Source organism: Pristis pectinata, chromosome 34, assembly GCF_009764475.1.
Source record: "Pristis pectinata isolate sPriPec2 chromosome 34, sPriPec2.1.pri, whole genome shotgun sequence".
NCBI classification, from domain to species: domain Eukaryota; kingdom Metazoa; phylum Chordata; class Chondrichthyes; order Rhinopristiformes; family Pristidae; genus Pristis; species Pristis pectinata.
Genome location: NC_067438.1, coordinates 5,031,105 through 5,044,926, shown reverse-complemented (window position 1 = coordinate 5,044,926; position 13,822 = coordinate 5,031,105). Strand labels below are relative to the sequence as shown.

Sequence of the window (13,822 nt, the reverse complement as noted above, 5' to 3'; positions counted from 1 at the left end):
GAAGCTGGAACTGGGGCAAGATCGCTTCAGCCGCTGTGGTGTGGAATAGCCACCTCCTGCTCCCCATCCATGCATCCTTGACAGCTCGAAACAACACGCCAATCCTTGGAAACGCCCTGGGAGCGATTCTTAGAAGCCAACCACAGAGATGCCAAGTCAGCGCCGCTCCTGGAACTGTAACCATTGAGTTTATCTCCCCCACCACCTTGTGTGATAATGGAGAGACGCCCTATAAATACACGCACAGCGCGAAGAAGGCAAGCCATGGTCTTGGGAAGCGCCAAGGCTTGTTCTCCGGACCCTCGCTCCTCTCCACGGGGACGTAAGAGGTTTTGTTTGCTTGTCTAATTGCCCGGCTCCAAAGATTCCTCATCTGGGGAACCTTGATCAGAAATCTAATTCCACATACATGGAATTCTGAGGCTCGGGATAGTTTCTCGCCGGACAGAAGGGGTCTGGAGTTATTGGACTCTTGGAATCACTATCTAACTGTCGTCGAGTCCGCTTCTAAGCCACCGTTTTACTCCCCGTAAACTTTTGACACATTTCGGAACGGCAGGACCGTCTTCGGGCAACGATGGGCTTCCGCTGGAGGAGGGGAAGGCTCGGCTTGGGGCTGGGCTCCCGTGTGCAGGCGCTCGCCAGCGTCAACACCACGCTGTGGGGCGCGCTCCTTCTCCTGGGAGCCTCGTCCCTCGCTCATGAGGTGAGGACATTTTCTTGCGGGTCGCTCTCGACTGTTTGACTGCCAGAGGTAGAACCGCGGCCGCAAGAGTGAGTTGGAGGGAGAGTAACGCCAAGGGGAGTGGAGGTTCGGTGCGCAGAGCAACAAAAATTGGGATAGAGGGGTGGGAATGAATGGTAGGAAGTAACAGGACTGGGAGTTGAGTAATAGAGAGTAACAGAATTGGGGGTGAGTGATAGAGAGTAACAGGACCGGGGAATGTGATGGAGAGTAACAGGTCTGCGGATGAGTACTAGAGAGTAACAGGACTGGGAGGGAGTGATAGAGAGTAACACGACTGGGGAATGTGATAGAGAGTTACAGGACTTGGAGGGAATGATAGAGAGTATACCAGACTGGGAGTGAGTTATGTACAGATCCTCTGGGAGTGACTGGTGGTTATACAGACGTTGGTGAATGGGAGTGATGCGCACCGATAAGCAGTCAGAGAGTCACACAGCACAGAAGCAGGCCCTTCGGCCCACCACGTCCATGCCAGCTATCAAGTATGAATGTATACCAGTCCCACTTGCCAGCACTTTGTCCATCGTTTTCCCAGCCTTGGCGATTCAAATACTTCCCAAGTGTTGTGAGAGTCTCTGCCTCCACCGTCCCACTGGGCACACACAAAGCATCCCGCACTGGGATGGAGGGTTGGGGGCACGGACAGGTAGTAAGTTATACAGAGAGCAACGGGGGGGGGGGGGGGTTGGGGAGCGAGACAGAGACTAACACGGGCCGGGTGTGGGGGAGTTAAGGAGCGATGGGACCATGAATGAGAGGTGGAGCGCACCGCAGACTGGCGGTGCATGACAATAACATCAAATGCCAGCGTATGATAGGAAGTAACAAAGTCTGGGGGCGAGTTGTACATAAAACAAGGGGTGGGAGAACGATTGGAAGAGAAATGACGGGAGGGAGTTTTGTGCAAAATGAGATTACTGGAGTATAGAGAATAACTAAAGTAATATAACAGTTAACACAAACTAGAAATGTTAGATCACAGTAACACATAGAACAGTATAGCACAGTACAGGCCCTTTGGCCCATGATGTTGTGCCGACCTATATGAACCTTATCCCCATTCAAACTATCCCCCTCTCTACTTCACCATCCATAATCCTCTATCTTTCATTTGTCCATGTGCCTATCTATCCTATCGCATCGGCTCCCTACCACCACCTTTGGCAGTTTATTCCAGGCACCCACCACTCTCTGTATAAAAAAACCTACCTCTGACATCCCACCCGAACTTTCCTCCATGCACCTTAAACAGATGACCTCTAGTGTTGGCCATTGCCGTCCTGGGGAAAAGGTGCTGGCTGTCCACTCTGTCTATGCCTCTCATAATCTTATATCCCTCTATCAAGTCTCCTCTCATCCTCCGTCACTCCAAGGAGAAAAGCCCTAACTTGCTCAGCCTCTCCTCATAAAACGTGTTCTCCAATCCAGACAACATTCTTATAAATCTCCTCTGCACCCTCTCCAAAGCTTCCACATCCTTCCTATAATGTGGTGACCAGAACTGAGCACAATATTCCAGATGTGGTCTAACCAGGGTCTAACAGAGCTGCAACATTACCTCTCTGCTCTTGAACACAATCCCCCGGCCAATGAAGGCCAGCACACCATACGCCTTTTTAACTGCCCCATCAACTTGTGTGACAACCTTGAGGGATCTATGTACAAGAACCACAAGATCTCTCTGTTCCACACTGCTAAGAACCCTGCCATTAACCACGTACTCTGCTTTCGTTCTTCCAAAGTGTATCACTTCACACTTGTCCGGATTGAACTCCATCTGCAACTTCTCCACCCAACTCTGCATCCTGTCTAAATCCCGTTGCAACCTACGACAACCTTCTGCACTACCCACAACACCACCAACCTTCATGTCATCTGCAAACTTACCAACCCACCCTTCCACTTCCTCATCCAAGTCATTTATAAAAATCACACAGAGCAGGGGTCCCAGAACAAATCCCTGTGGAACACCGCTAGTCACCGACCTCCAGGTCGAAAACTCCCCTTCAACAGCCACCCTCTGCCTTCTGTGGGCAAGCCAATTCCAAATCCACACAGCCAATTTTCCATGGATCCCATACCTCATGAGCTTCTGGATGAACCTACCATGGGGAACCTTGTCAAATGCCTTGCTAAAATCCATATACACCACATCCACCGCTCTAACGTCATCAATCACACAGACTATTATGCAGGGAATAGCACGATCTAAGAGAAACACTGGTGCTGTAATGCTAAGCGTAACTGACGGTGGGAGAGATAATAAGTCGCAAAAAAACCCACAAGATGCTGGGCGAACAGCGGGTCAGGTAGCAGCTGTGGAGGGAAATGGACAGTCGATGTTTCGGGTGGAGACATTTCATCTGGACTGGAAGGTAAGGGGAGATAGCCAGGGTAAAGTGGTGGGGGCAAGAACGTCGACTCTCCATTTCCCTCCACAGATGCTACCTGACCCGCTTTCCTCCAGCAGATTGGCTGTTACTCCAGATTCAGCATCTGCCGTCTCCTGTGCCTCCGTGATATTTAGTCGGTTCACACTGGCTAGTTTGTGGCTCTGTGTGGCAGGGACTGACACTGCCACACAAAATGCAGGAGGAACTCAGCGGGTCGGGCAGCATCTACGGAGGGAAATGGACGATGTCACTATACTGGTTGCAATGTAGTCGCCTTGCAAATGACGGGGTGGGGGGGCGTGGAGCGCCTTTGCGATCGAGAATCTGAGGGGGCTTGGTGAGGGGAGCGCACTCCCCTCTGCATCGGGAGTTCGTGGATTCGAGTCCCACCCCTAGAGACCCGAGCGCAAACGCCCGACCAGTGCAGTACAGCGGGTGGGGGAGCGAACTGTCTGGCTTTCCGACCGTAAGGACCATCGAATGTCCTGGGGTTTTGTTCTGAACGAACAGGGCAGTTCTGCCAACGCGTGGGGACACACAACAGCGGTCAAGAGCCGATGACCCGGTCTGCACCATCTTGCTGTGCGGGCATTGACTTGTTTTTCCCGCAACATGACCGTGCCTAGTCTTCAAGGGAAAATAAGTTGTCCCTTGCCTGTGAAACACTGTCCCAGACCGGGACGATGCGTTAACTCTTCAGAGAATTGAACGTCGCCGCCAACCGCTAACGTTGTTCCTTTTCGCGCAGGCAACGTGCCCTCTGGTATGCGAGTGCCCGAAGCCGCCGGCCTGCCGGCCAGGGGTGCCTCTAATTCAGGACGGCTGCGGCTGCTGCCAGGTTTGCGCCGGCCAGTTCAACGAGATGTGCAGCGCGCTGCGACCGTGCGACCGAGGGCTCCGCTGCGAGCAGGCGGCGGGCAGCAGCGCCGACCGCGGCATCTGCAGAGGTGAGCGGTTCCAACCCCGGCCGGCAGGCGGTGGGGCTCTGGGGGCACTCACACCACACGGGGGTGTTGGGGGCAGTCACAGAGTGGGTACACACACACACACACACACACACACACACACACACACACACACACTCCCACACTCCCACAGAACCTCTCCCTCCCACACATACACAAACCTGCTACACACATCCCAATATAGATTCTCACACGCACAACCTACTACACACAGAATGCACACAGCAATGTACATCCCCACACACGTAAATACATACACCAATATACATCCCACACACACAAATACACACACCAATATACATCCCTGCATACACTACCTCACACACACACACACACACACACACACACACACACACACACACACACACACACACACACACAGGCTTCTACGCACACACATAGACATACATCAATGTACAACCCACCCCACACACACATACAATCTCCTCTATACACACCAACACACACAGAGTTATATACATCCCTCTACATACGCACGCACACACACACACGCACACACACACACAACTTGCTACACACACTCGCGGGCGATCTCCTGGTTTTCTGTTGTTCAATAAGAAGGGTATACCAAGAGAATTCTACTATTGACTGTCAGTGAGCTGTCGGCCGCATTGTACTCCTGCCCACTATTAAAATAACTGGTTAAGTGGGTACTTTGTTCAATTGTGACACTCCCGGATTGTGGCTCTCTGACCTTGAATGCACTTTTTCCTCCCTCTGGCAGCCAGCACCCCAGGGCACCCATGCACCAAGAACGGCAAAGTGTACCAACACGGCGAGAGCTTTCGGCCCAACTGTCGGCTCCAGTGCACCTGCGAGGATGGTCGAGTCGGCTGCCTCGCCCTGTGCCCGCTGCACCTGCCCACTCCGCCTGTCCCCTGCCCGGACGCTCACCTGGTGCAGGTAGCCGGCACATGCTGCAAGAGGTGGAAATGTACCACCAGTTACTCCAAGGACTGGCCGCAGAGAGACGGCAAATGGAAGAGCAGGTTCGACTCTGTCAACGAGGTGGTCGAGAACAGAGTGGCAGCTAAGAGTAAGTCTGGGTGTATGAAAGAGAGAGGGAGGGGGCGGTGGGAGGGGATAGAGAGAGTGGGAGGAGAGGGGGGTAAAGGGAGGGAGAGAGGTAGAGAGAGGGAGAGGGGGAGAGAGGGGAGAGGCACGTATTGATGTAAAAGAGAGGAGGGGAGAGAAGGGGAGGGAGGGGGAGAGGGAGAAGGAGTGTGGAGAGAGGTAGAGAGAGGGGGAGGTGGAGTGAGAGGAGGGGAGGTATAGATGAAAAAGGAGGGAGAGAGAGAGAGGGAGGGAGGGGGGAGAGGGAGAGTGAGCAGAGGTAGAGAGAGGAGAGAAAGAAGGGGAGGGGGGAGAGGGTGAGGGGGGGGTAGAGGGAGAGAGGGGAGAGAGAGAAGGGAGAGGGAGTGGGCAAGAGATGGAGACGGAGAAAGAGGGAGAGTGAGCAGAGAGAGATAGAGAGGGGGTGGACAGAGAGGAGGGGAGAGGGGGGGAAGGTAGAGAGAGGGGAATAAGGGAGAGAGGAGGGAGAGGTTGGGGGATAGAGAGAACAGGGAAGAGAGTGTATGCATGTGTGAGAGGGTGATAAATTGAGGGAGAAGGAGAGAGAGAGAGGGAGAGAGAGAGAGAGAGACAGAAAGAGAAACAGAGAGAGAGCAACAAAGGGTCCTGACCTGAAACGTTGACCACCTGCTTTTCTCCTCGGATGCTGCCTGGCCTGCTGAGTTCCTCCAGCATCGTCCTGTTTTTCATTTAGCTCACTGTCCTATGACATCCATTTAGTTGGAATGGGTTGGATTGATTGGATCGATCCAATCATTCCCTGCTCCTTTTCCTTGCATTCCCCAAGTATAAATCCAGTTCCTTTCGTTTTGCTTATTTACAAAATGGGGATGCATCTTGGAATTGGAATTGGAATTGGTTTATTATTGTCACATCTACTGTGAAAAGCTTTGTTTGCGTGCCATCCAGACCGATCTTGCCATACATTAGTGCATCGAGGCAGTAAAGAGCAAGAACAGAATGCTGAGTATAGTGTTACAGTTACTGAGAAAGTGTGGTGCAGGCAGACAATAAGGTGCAAGGGCCGTGATGCGGTAGGTTGGGAGATCTCGGGCAAGGACACGTTTTTGTTTCAAAGATATACTTCATTCATGACAAGTTATATACAGTAAATGCAATACAATCAGTACATGCTTCTCTTTACATTCACTGTGTCAACAAACCAATGCATTCCATCTACAATGCATGGATTCCATTTGTGATTTCTCTTTAAACAATGTAGTGTCTGAGAGGCTGTTACACAGGGTCCAGCCCCTCAGTGTCCAGTTACGGTAGGAGCTTCGATGGTGGTCCCTCTCCTGTGGCTCTTGAGAAGGCATTGGTGACCCAGCTGCTTGAACCACTGCAGCCTTCCTAGTGAAGCTGCTCCCACTGTACTCCTGGGGGGGCGAAGTGTTCCAGGTTTAGACCCAGCGACGATGTAGGAAGACTGATCACACTTTCAAGTCAGGACAGTGTGATACTTGGAGGACAACCTCCAGCTGGTGGTATCCCCTTGCACCCATTGTTCATGATCCTGGGGTAGGGGTCACGGGTACAGATGAAGAAGCCTAGAGGAGTAACTACATTTGCATTTTGTAGATGACGTATTCTGCAGCCACTGTGCACTGGTGGTAAAGTGAGTCAGGGTTAAAGATGTTGGATGGCATGCCAATCAAAGAACCATTGTTGCAGATTTCCATAAGAAAGGAGCAATTATAACCAGGTCACTATTCCTGTTATTTGCATTTCAATATGGATTTTAGTTAATTCACTCAGTGCCAGTTGCAGTGCTCCACTGCCACCATGTCCTTAGATCACGTCTCAGGCTCCTGGACTACAATTGAACTACTACCTCACTATAACTTGTACTCTTTAAGTATATTCAGATATTCATGTTGAAGAGTGTGTGTGTGTGTGTGTGTGTGTGTGTGTGTGTGTGTGTGTGTGTGTGTGTGTGTGTGTGTGTGTGCGCGCGCCGCGTGGGAGTGTGTGTGTGTGTGTACTCAAGGATTAATTTGTGTGTCTATCAATGTGTATATCTATGTGCATATATCTGTTTTTGCATGCATATTGTGTGTTTATCTGCATTAATATCTGTGTGTATGTGTATATATGCATGTTTGTATGCATAAGTGCGGTAAATACATGTGTGTATTCTGATCTGTCTGAATGTTTTTCTGTTTATCCATGGTAGTAAATATGTGTGTATGATTCTGTGCTCGGATATGTGAGCCCATGTGAATGCATCTCGTAAGGCTGTCTTTGCATGTCTGTCCTAAAGTGTATGGGGTGTATGTGTGTATTTATGTGTGTGTGTGTGTGTGTGTGTGTGTGTGTGTGTGTGTGTGTGTTGTCCAATGTGAGTACATTCTTACAAGGATGTGAGTGCATATTTGTCTGAACGTGTTTGGGTGTCTCTGTTTCTGTGTGTATGCTTGTTTTTGTGTGTACATGTCTGTGTGTTTGTGTGTGTTTCTTGTTTGTGTATCTGTCTGTGTCTGTCTGTGCCTGTCTCTGAGTGTGTGAGTGTGTCTGTGTTTGTGTCCATGCATGTGCGTGTCTGTGTTTGTGTGAGTGTTTCTCTGTGTCAGTCTCTGAGTGCGTGCGTTTGTCTGTATGTGTGTGTCTGTCCGTGTGTGTGTGTGTGTGTGTGTGTGTGTGTGTGTGTGTGTGTGTGTGTGCGCGTGCGTGTGTGTTTGCATAAGTGAGCATGCACATTTCACTATTCCTGATGGACCTGTTTCCTTACCATCCCAGGGTCAAGGGGCCATTTCAAGGCTCGCAGCTTCCGGGGCCCCGGATGCACAGTCAAGAGCACAGAGTGGTCGCAGTGTTCGAAGACGTGCAGCATTGGTGTTTCCACCAGACGGAGCAACAACAACACCAGATGCCAACTGAGGGAGGAGAAGAGGCTCTGCCAGACCCGACCCTGCGCCATGCTCAATGATCTCGCGCCCAAGGTCAGGCCAGAACCAGCACTTGTAAGGACGGCACGGTGTCACAACAGGTAGAGTCGCTGCTTCACAGTGCCAGAGACCCAGGTTCGATCCCAACCTCTGGTGCGCTCTGTGTGGAGTTTGCACGTTCTCCCTGTGACTACACAGGTTTCTCCCGAATGCTCTGGTTTCCTCCCACATGCCAAAGACGTGCAGGTCGGTAGGTTAACTGGCTGCTATAGATTGCCCTTGTAATTGTAAATTATGAGGAGCTTTGATAGCATAAATAGGAAAGGCTTATCTTCCTTAGTAGAGTGATCATCGAGTTTATTGTCACACACACAAGTCCATGTGTGCACAGGTGCAATGAAAAACTTACCTGCAGCAGCATCACAGGCACAGAGCATCATGTAAGAGGCAGTCACAAGAAAAACATAAATTAATCATAAAGTATACACAATTTTTACAAGAAAGAACACAATTAGAACAAAAATAACAAAGTCCATTGTCGTGCAAAGTGGTCATAGTGTTGCTGTACTGAGGCAGTGATTAGGGTTGTGCAGGTTGGTTCAAGAACTGAATAGTTGAAGGGAAGTAGCTGTTCTTGAACCTGGTGGTGTGGACTAGGAGGCCATTGACTTAAAGTAATTGGGACAAGAATTGGAGGGGAGATGAAAACTGTTTTCATCCAGACGGTGGAACCCACTCCTTGAAAGAGTTCTGGAGGCAGAAACCATCATCAGTTTTAAACAGGACAAGGATGTGCACTGAAAGAGCCGTGACCTGCAGGACTAAGATGGAGTGCTGGAAGTTGGGATTACACTGGGGAATTTTTAGAACATAGAACATAGAACATTACAGCACAGTACAGGCCCTTCGGCCCACGACGCTGTGCCGACATTTTATCCTGCTCTAAGATCTATCTAACCCTTCCCTTCCACATAGCCCTCCATTTCTCTATCATTCATGTGTCTATCTAAGAGTCTCTTAAATGTCCCTAATGTATCCACCCTCACAATCTCTGCTGGCAGTGCGTTCCATGCACCCACCACTCTCTGTGTAAAAAAACTTACCTCTGACATCCCCCCTTATACTTTCCTCCAATCACCTCTAAATTATGTCCCCTTGTTAGCCATTCTCATCCTGGGTAAAGGTCTCTGACTGTCCCCTCAATCTATGCCTCTTATCATCTTGTACACCTCTATCAAGTCACCTCTCGTCCTCCTTCGCTCCAAAGAGAAAAGCCCGAGCTCGCTCAACCTATCCTCATAAGACATGCTCTCTAATCCAGGCAGCATCCGGGTAAATCTCCTCTGCACCCTCTCTAAAGCTTCCACATCCTTCCTATAATGAGGCGACCAGAACTGAACACAATTTTCCAAGTGTGGTCTAACCAGAGTTCTATAGAGCTGCACCATTACCTCGCGGCTCTTGAACTCAGCACCCTGACTGATGAAGACCAACACACCATACTCCTTCTTAACAACCCTATCAACCTGCACTGCAACCTTGAGGGAGACCAGCACAGACATGATGGGCCAAATGTACCACCACTATTTAGGGAAGGAGGGAGAAAGAATACAGGGAACTGTCATTGACTGGTAGCAGGGGAATACTGGAACCTATTATTGTTAACAGGATACTTGGAATATAATGTTAGGATTGGGCAGAGACAACATAGATCTGTGGAAGGAAGATCATATTTGGTATTAGTATTAGTACTGGTTTATTATTGTCACTTGTACCGAGGTACAGTGAAAAACTTGTCTTACAAACTGATCTTACAGGTCAATTCATTACCCGGTGCAGTTACATCAAGTTAGTACAGAGTGCATTGATGTAGTACAGGTAAAAACAATAACGGTACAGAGTAAAGTGTCACAGCTACAGAGAAGGTGCAGTGCAGATCTTGTCAGATCTTTGTCAGATCTTGTCAAGTACAAGAGGATAACGTTTAAGGTGGGGGGGGGGGAAGTTTAAAAGAGATGTGCGGAGCAAATTTTTTCACACAGAGTGGTGGGTGCCTGGAACAGGCTGCCAGGGGTGGTGGTGGAGGCAGATACAACAGTGGTGTTTAAGAAAATGTTAGATATAGAGACATGAGTATCCAGGGATTGGAGGGATAGGGACCAGGTGCAGCATTAGCTTAATTCAGTGTCATGTTCAGCACAGATACTGTGGGCTGAAGGGCCTGTTCCTGTGCTGTACTGTTCTATGTTCTATGAATCAGAGATCTTGGAGATTCTAACTAATAGAATAGATGAGGCTAAACCATTGGATGTAGAGCACTTGGATTTTCAGATGGTTTTGAATAAATTGCCACACGAGACATTACGAAACAACATTACGACATTAGAACCAGTGGTGTTGGGGATGATACGCTGACATGGACTGAAGATTGGTAGAAGGCACAGAGTAGGAGTAAACGGGTCAGGCTGGGAGGTTCTCACTAATGGGTGCCACAGGGATTAGTGCTGGGCATTTACTGTTAATAAAGTATATCAATAACTTGCATTAGAGGATCAAGTGTGATATCTCCAGGTCAGCTGATGATACAAAGGTGGGGGCAGTATGAAGAAGTTGCGGAGAAGCTGATTGAGGCACCCTAAGGAGTCATTCAAGGACGTGGCTGATGGGATGTACTATGGAAAATGTGAAATTGTCCACTGAAGCAGAATATATTTTAAATGGTGGATGCTTGAAATGTGTTGGTGTACAGAGGGACCTGATTGTCCTTGTACACAATTCACTCAAAGTTAACATGCAGGTACAACGAGCAACACGCAGATGGTGTATTGGCCAGTTCCTAGAGTTATAGAGAGATACAGCACAGAAACAGGTCCTTCAGCCCATCGAGTCCACACCAATCCTCAAGTATCCTTTCTTATGCTAACTCATTTTATTTGCCCCACATTCCCAACAACTCCCCCCTAGATTCTACCACCCACCTACATGCTCGGAGCAATTTACAGCGGCCAATTAATCTACCAGCATGCACATTTTTTGTGGGACGCAGGAGAAAACTGGAGCACCCGGGGAGAAACCCACACGGTCACGGGGAGAATGTGCGGACTCCACGCAGACAGCACCTGAGGTCAGGATCGAACCTGGGTTCCTGGAGCTGTGATGCAGCGGCTCTACCTGCTGCGCCATGGTGCTGTCCATTGTTATTGCAAGAGGATCTGAGTAGCAGAGTAGAGGCACCCTGCTCTAACTATATTGGGCCTTGGTGAGACTGCATCTGGGATAATGTGCAGGGGTCTGGTCTCCCTACCGAGGGAAAGCTACACTTGCAATAGAGGGAGGGTTCAACGGTTTGATTCCCGGGTTGGTGTGTACGTTGTATGAGGTGAGGTTAAGCAGATTGTGTTTAATAAGTCTGTGGCTACAACCTCTTGAGCTGAGAAGGATGAGAGATGATCGCATTGACAAGAAAGGTGCGGGACAATCTGCGTCCATGTTGGATGTCTGCAAACAGGGGTCACAGTCTCAAAGTAATTGAATCTTTAGTGGGCTGCGGAGACTCGATCATTGGGAATATACAGGATCATTGTTAAGGGAATGGGGTCGGAGCAGGAATGTGGGGCTGAGGTGAAAGATCAGCCAGGATATCATTGAAGGAGGGTGGAGTGGCTGTGAGACTCACCCTTCCTTTTCTTGACGTTGTCTGGTTATCTGCCACTTGGTTGGATCATTCTTGCCCAACAGAACTCCTTTTGTTTCAGAAAGGCAGCGGCTGCCTGAAGACCCACAAGGAGAAGGTGCCCAGGCCATTTACTTACGAGGGGTGCACCAGCCTGAAGCGGTACAAGCCCAAGTACTGCGGCCTGTGCCGGGATGGCCGTTGCTGCCAGCCGTCCGAGACCAGGACCACCAAGGTGCGCTTCCACTGCCCGGGAGCGGGGACCCTCGTCATACCGGTGGTGAAGATCAAGAGGTGCGAGTGTAGCCGGCAGAGCGGCGGGTGCGCCCAGCTGCCCCCCGTGAGCTACGACTGGAAGAGGAGTCTGCAGGATCCCACGGAGCCCCAGTGAAAGGCCTGAAGGCACCACACACCACTGGGCACGTCAACACACAGGCACCAACCACACCCGCATGGGACCTTTCCATTGGCATTGCTCCACCCAGCGCTTCGTCTCTGCTCCGCCCTGGGTCCCCCTTACCGCATGGTTCCAAGACCAGCCCTTGCCATTTTACTGACAGATAACACAGTGAAACACGTCCATTGGCAGCTCATAATATTCACCTTAGGACCAGCCAAGCTCTCCAGGAACAGCCCGCTGAAGTAGCAAGGAGCAGGAGTCGGCCACTTGGCCCCTCAAGTCTGCCCCTATATGATCATGGTTGATCTGCCCAGGGCTCGGCTCATCACACCCATACAGACATGCACTCACTCACACACACACACACACACACACACACACACACACACACACACTCAAAGACACACACACATACACACACTGACACACACACACACACACACACACACACACACACACACACACACACACACACACACACAGGCCTCACCTCCTCCTCTGTACCAGTGCGACCTTACCCACCTTCCCCCTGCCTTTCAAAAGCCAATTTCATCAGTCAGAAATGCCCGTTTTCTATAGTGACCCATATGGTATCGCTCGACATACACTTGCTATAACCCATCAGTTTCATTGGATAAATCACCCTAACACTGCCAATAATTAAACTAATTGAATATATATTGTATCCAGACTTTAATACATACCATGAAACATTTTATTAATATTATTATTGTTATTATCAGCTTGAAAAAGGCTTGGAAAATGTACGGGAGAATTTACATGGTCCAATTTTCAAATTCAGTTCATCTCCCTCCTCATTAAATCTCTCCAATGATTCAGACTCCACAACCCTCCAGGGTAGAGAGTTCCAAAGATTCGCCTCCACCTGCAGTAAGAAATTCCTGCACACCCTAAATGCTTTTTGTCTCCCTCCCTCCTGTGAGTCACACTTGCAGTTCTCCAATCCATTGGTTCCCTCCCAGAACTTAGCATGATTTGAAAAACTTCAGCCAACATCTCCACCATCTATGTCACCGCATCCTGTAAAACTCTTGGGTGCAGCCCATTGGGATCTGGCGACTTGTCGGCTTTAGACCCATCAGTTGTTTCAATACATTGTCCCTTGCAATGGGGATTGTTGCATGTTGTTCCATGCGATTTGAAACCTGCCCATCTGTTGTCTTTGGGATGTTTGCAGTGTTTTCCACCATGGAGACCGATGGAAAGTATTAGTTTAAATTATAGGTAGTCCCCAGGCTATACAAGGGTTCAGTTCCTGAGAACGGTCAATGAGCTGATTTCTTCATATGTCAGGAACATTCATTTTCTGCAGTAACTCGTACCGCCTTGCCGAACATACCTTTCCTATAATTCTTTCAGGTCATTGAATAATCACCCTAGCACTACCTATTATTAAACTAATGGAATATATACTGCATCCAGTCATTAATGCAAACCATGAAACATATTATTACCAGCTTGAAAAAGGTTTTAAAAATGTACAGGAGAATTTACAAGAAGTCAGATTAAATTAAAGTCAAAGTCGAGTTTATTGTCAGATGCACACATACATGTGTGCACAGGTGCAATGAAAAATTTACTTGCAGCTGCATCACAGGCACAGAGCATCAGATATACAGCATTCACAAGAAAAGCATAA

General features: G+C 49.2%; 1 protein-coding gene across 2 annotated transcripts; it reads left to right on the top strand.

The window, feature by feature from the left end:
• Window positions 1-258: 258 nt before the first annotated feature.
• LOC127586097 (CCN family member 1-like) lies at window positions 259-13,593 on the top strand. Of its 2 annotated transcripts, none has more exons than XM_052043912.1 (5): window positions 259-706; window positions 3,890-4,088; window positions 4,852-5,163; window positions 7,941-8,143; window positions 11,845-13,593. In XM_052043912.1, exons 1-5 carry the CDS (start codon window positions 578-580, stop codon window positions 12,151-12,153), a joined length of 1,152 nt encoding a protein of 383 aa, XP_051899872.1. In that variant the 5' UTR covers window positions 259-577; the 3' UTR covers window positions 12,154-13,593. The 2 variants fall into 2 exon arrangements, with proteins under 2 accessions (XP_051899872.1, XP_051899873.1); XM_052043913.1 differs by having other exon boundaries at window positions 7,941-8,190; window positions 11,849-13,593.
• The last annotated feature ends 229 nt before the right edge of the window (window positions 13,594-13,822 follow it).

What these genes read in the sequence shown, in the direction of transcription:
- LOC127586097 (XM_052043912.1), top strand. Translation starts at nt 578, where the DNA reads ATGGGCTTCCGCTGGAGGAGGGGAAGGCTCGGCTTGGGGCTGGGCTCC. An exon ending in CCTCGTCCCTCGCTCATGAG is followed by an intron (nt 707 to 3,889) that starts GTGAGGACATTT and finishes CTTTTCGCGCAG; the next exon opens with GCAACGTGCCCTCTGGTATG. An exon ending in GAACAGAGTGGCAGCTAAGA is followed by an intron (nt 5,164 to 7,940) that starts GTAAGTCTGGGT and finishes TTACCATCCCAG; the next exon opens with GGTCAAGGGGCCATTTCAAG.